This window comes from Sinocyclocheilus anshuiensis, unplaced genomic scaffold, assembly GCF_001515605.1.
Source record: "Sinocyclocheilus anshuiensis isolate Anshui unplaced genomic scaffold, SAMN03320099.WGS_v1.1 scaffold1957, whole genome shotgun sequence".
NCBI lineage: Eukaryota > Metazoa > Chordata > Actinopteri > Cypriniformes > Cyprinidae > Sinocyclocheilus > Sinocyclocheilus anshuiensis.
This window is the reverse complement of record NW_015537935.1, coordinates 224,060-229,232: the sequence shown is the minus strand read 5'-3', so window position 1 is coordinate 229,232 and position 5,173 is coordinate 224,060. Positions and strand designations below refer to the sequence as shown.

Genomic DNA, 5,173 nt, shown 5'->3' with positions numbered 1-5,173 from the left:
TGAAAAAAATCGTTTCTATTTGAATATATTATAAAATGTAATTTATTCCTGTAATGCAAAGTGGAAATTTGAGCAGTCATTACTCCAGTCTTCAGTGATCCAAATACATGATCCTCCAGAAATCATTCTAATAAATTCTAATAAATCTTTCTAATGCTTAATTATTATTAGTGCTCAGTTATTAACAATAGTTCTTATAATTATGATCAATGTTAAAACAATTTTTGCTACTTAATATGTTGTAGGGTTTTTTTTTCTGTGAAGAATAGAACATTCAAAAGAACAGCACTTATTCGAAATAGAATATTTTGTAACATTATAAATGTTTTTACTGTCATTTTTCATCAATTTAATGCATATTTGCTTAATAAAAGCATTAATTTCTATTTCAACACACACACACACACACACACACACATAAACATACACACATACCCCAAGCATTTTAATGGCAGTATATCATGGTTTCTGTATAAATATTAAGTAGTACAATTGTTTATCAGTAATAAGAAATGTTTCCTGAGCAGAAAATCAGCAGAAATGCTGAAAATTCAGCTTTGTCATAACAGGAATAAATTACATTTTAAAATATATTACAATAGAAAACAGATATTTTAAATTGTATTGAATTGTAATCTCACAATATTAGTGTTGTTTGCTGTATTTGTGAGTACATTAATGCAGCCTTGGTCACACATATATATATATATATATATATATACACACACACATATATATATATATAGAGACACATATATATATATATATATATATATATATATATATATATATATACAGTGTTGGGGAAAGTTACTTCCCCAACTATAAAATTAATGCATTACAATATTGCATTATTTTTGCTTTAGTTTTACGTTACTTTTTTTAAAATCTGGGCTGGTCTTGCTTGTCTGTTTTTAATATAAAAAGTTCTAGTTTTGGCATATGTAAAAGCCCTTTCACACCAAAATTGAAATGAATAAGCCTCAGGCAAATTCAAAAAGCTCAAACAAACCTTTCAGCTGTGCTCCCATTCTGGATTGCATGAAGAATAGGATGGAGGAGAAGAAAGTTCAACACTCCTCAGCAATAAAAATAGGTTATGTCGTGTCATTTGCAGTTTACAATAAGAAAGAGCAAATTCTTAAACTGCAGGTTTTACCCCTTTTATCAAAGTATGCCGGCATACTCGTACAATAGTAGCCACAAGGGGGCAGTTGATGTCAACTGTGTGATAATTTATTCGGTGCTTACAGTAAACACCATCCCAGTATAGAGCGGAAATGTGGTGGGGCAGAAGGTCCCTTCTTATTGTTTGAAGGCAGAAGGAAAAGCCGCACCCTTCATCTGGCTGTCACGGGTCACACTGGGATAAAAGTTACAACCAGACCCAGAACACTATGCGAGATTCTGTTCATGTAACAGTTATCTTTATTGAATCTATCTATCAATATACATTTTCAGAAAAATCAGCTGACTGAATTGTGAGATTGTGTGATTTCTCTGTGCATGTCATAATCAGTTATTTCTCAGACACACACACACACACACAACTTTTTTAGAAAAAATTTAAATTAAAATAATAATAATAATAATAATAATAATAATAATAAATAACCTACAGACCAGTTAGTACAAAGTAATTGCAAAGTAGGTGAAGCATAGTCGTTTGTTTGCAGATGCCGCTTGGTTTGACATTTTGTTATCAAATGCAATGACATTCAGACTGTTTAAGTGTCAAAAGACTTTTTGGGACTTCTGGCATCTGGTATCCAAGAAATAAAGAGACAGTATTAAGCAATCCTGAAAAAAGGTCAAAGTTTCTCTTCAGCTCTTTTTCCTTTAGTTCTGGCTTGTGTGAAGTCATCTAGTGGGTGTTGTGGTCCAGCTAGTCCTCAGCGGTTCTGTTTCTTATCTTCAAACACACATTTCTTGCAGAAGTCTAAAACAAAGAGCTCTGTGGTTAAAAATATACCTCCACCCAACTCTGATACCTAGACTCAGCTTATAGACACGTCCTGGAATAATGTTTTTGGCTGCAAGAATTGTGAGCTATTCTGTAACCCAATTATATAAACAATAACACTTAAACGACATTGTTAGAATCTGAAGTGTGATAATAAATAAAGTTTAAAGTTTTTGTGCGTGTGAGTGTGTGTGTGGGTGTGTGTGTGTGTGTGTGTGTGTGTGTGTGTGTGTATGTGTGTGTGCGCGAGCATATCTGTGTGTGAGGATGAGTTGTCCTGTCCCTCTGTGTTTTTTTGGGTTGATTGAAATGGACAGGAAGGGTCAGGATTAGAGAAACAGGAAGCTGACATAAGGAAGTATCGTGCGTCACACAGATATCCACGTACTGCTTAAAGACAGTCCAGACTCAACTCCGAAATTGAGTTTTTCCACAGTTCTCCAATGAAACTCCTGCTTTTTGCTGGTAAGTCGCTTTGATTACCTTTTGTGATCTTGATACAGTTCAAGTTAATCATTTAACTTTTTTGTATACATCAAGTGAACTTTGTGTATACATCTATTGCTCAGTTATGCTTTTCATGTTTTATTAATTAATTTGTTTGTAAAGACTCAGAGCATAAGACATCACCATAAATAAATCAAATCAAATACGATTTGTAGTCTAATTTGCGGGAGACCATGACTAATTATCACAATTTTTACTCCAGGCAACACTATTTTTCAAGATATCTATATATTTTTTTATCTTTATTTTGAAAATATTCACTGTCAGCTTTATACGTTTTCACATGGCCAGGAACTTTTGTACTGTACGCTTGTACTGAGAACACAATACAAAAAAAAATCTACCTTCATTATACAGTTATTCCCTATGCCAGTGTGATTGTATTGTGTTCATCACAACAGCTATTGCAAAAATATAATTATACTGTCATTTTTATCTGGAGGACAGAATTTGTTAAAAAAAATAATTTAGGAAAGTTTTGAACTTGGTGTTTGAAACAAAGAACTATTGATAGAGAAAACAAGAATTTGTGTAAAATGATGTTTTACGCTAAACGTTATAGTTACCAGCTTGCCCATGTGACAACTAGCCTTGAATATCCCCATTAAGTGCTCCAATTCATGTGTGTCTTGGAAAATAATTTTGTTTCTATTTTATATTATTTTTTAAAGCTTGGTTTTCAAGTGTGCTGGACCCATGCAGATTTGTTGACATTTGTCAGTCCTGTCACCAGAATGCCAGCTGCAGGCTGAACAATGACTCCAAAAACGCCTGTTACTGCAAACAAGGGTTCACTGGTGATGGAATCAACAATTGCCAGGGTTTGCCTTTTATTGTATTACATTAAAGCAAAATGGTAAATGCACTTTAGTGTTTTGTTATTAGTATAAGAGTAACAAATTCAAACAGAAAAGACTCATCCAGTATAATATGAGTAGTTTACAAATCTTGTGAAAATGAGTGTAATGTAATAGTTGTTAGGGTCAATATCAAACCGAATAATCAGACAGTTTTGGTGGAAACAGTTCTTGAGCTTGTCCTGCAGGACAGTCCTATGGCCCACATTACAACCTAGAGCTCTAGATAGTTTCGTATAAAGTTGTATATGGCAGTAGAACCTAATGTGCTATTCTAATGGGATTAGATTTTGAAAAAATGATTTTTCAGTGACCTTTCCTGAAGGTTACATTGTTTCAGTATTAGGTGGCAACAAGTCTTTTTTATGTTACAAATGAGTCACTGAATTATTCACTCAACGGGAAAAAACAATTCAATGCATTTAGGGACGAAACACCACTACTGTGTGCTGCTCAGAGACAAGCAATGGTTGATCCTTCATTAGGACTATTTTTGTTGAGGGAGCAAAAATGGTTAAAACAACTGCCGATATCAATATAATAACATGTTAATAACATAATAATAATAATAACTTACTGTATAATAATAACTGCCAATATAACTCAGTATTACCTTCTTGTTTAAAGAGCAGTTTATAAGCAATATCACACTCACAATCATGCTGTTATTCTGTTTTGGTTGTCTGTTTGTTTTTTTTGTTTGTTTGTTTCTTCAAAATCGCTAACCTGAGACCTTTTTTTTTTTTTTTTCTAGTTGATAGACTACCCACAACACCCTAGCAACTGCTTAGCAACCACACAAAGGTTTTATTCCTTTCGAATGTCAATTTTTACTATATTAGTTATTCCTAATATTTCATTCAGAATTTTGTAATTCTCTGATTTATTCGCTCACATTTCCCCCTGTGACTATCTTGCTGAAACATTCTGGTGCATAGAGCTGCTGCTTCTCAGTTTAATGGATCTACTTATATGACCCTTCACAGATGACAATGAGTGTGAGAATGTAACCGGAATATGTGGCCTAAATGCCAACTGCACCAACACTATTGGAGATTACTACTGTACCTGTGAGTCTGGATTCACTGCAAACGGAAAGCAGAAATTTCAAACTAATGATGGGACCTACTGTACAGGTATGAATCAATCATATACAATAGAATAGCTCCAGAAGGCATCTGGACACTACATAGACTTCAAATATGTATGGATGCCAAGAAGAAGAGTACTACACAACTGACTCTATAGTAGTGAAGATGAGCTCGGCTATTCTTTGAATTGCAGATATTGATGAGTGTATGGATGCTGGGAGATGTGGACCCTTTTCAAAATGCAAGAACACAAACGGCTCATTCACCTGCTCATGTATGAGAGGTTATACGTCCCCAGCAGGGCCCTGGTTTAGGCCTAAAAGCGAGACGGACTGCAGAGGTGAGAACTGTTAAAGTTACGCGCTCAGTGTATCTGAATCTTGTTTATAATCTTGCTTTAAATTTTACATTTAATTTTCCTCCATGTGCTTTTTTCTACATTCTGACATATTTAAAATGATTTTAAAATATAAAAGGTAAGCATTTGAGTAATATCAGTTGTCCATATATACACATTTATGTGTTTTTGTGTGTAAGAGAACCCAAAGAAACTCTGCCATCAGGACCACAGATGTATCAAAGAGACTGTTAACAACACACTGGAAAGAGTGAGTTAGATTATCTATGTGTAGTATTTACTTTCGTTTATGATTTCACATAATGTTCGTATAAACCATTATAAACCATTTGTATGTATGTATGTATGTGTGTGTGTGTGTGTGTGTGTGTATATATATATATATATATATATATAT

The 5,173-nt window shown here is 33.7% G+C and overlaps 1 protein-coding gene across 2 annotated transcripts in view; it reads left to right on the top strand.

The window, feature by feature from the left end:
• The first annotated feature begins 2,371 nt into the window (after positions 1-2,371).
• The window catches only part of LOC107658784 (adhesion G protein-coupled receptor L4), an 11,438-nt gene continuing 8,636 nt past the window's right edge, over positions 2,372-5,173 (top strand). The window contains exons 1-5 of one of the 2 annotated variants that reach the window (XM_016447436.1): positions 2,372-2,428; positions 3,142-3,291; positions 4,314-4,463; positions 4,612-4,758; positions 4,956-5,026. In XM_016447436.1, coding sequence (XP_016302922.1) covers positions 2,407-2,428; positions 3,142-3,291; positions 4,314-4,463; positions 4,612-4,758; positions 4,956-5,026 — 540 coding nt within the window. In that variant the 5' untranslated portion in view covers positions 2,372-2,406. The remainder of the gene's footprint in view (positions 2,429-3,141; positions 3,292-4,313; positions 4,464-4,611; positions 4,759-4,955; positions 5,027-5,173) is intronic. The other variant, XM_016447440.1, reaches the window with a different exon arrangement.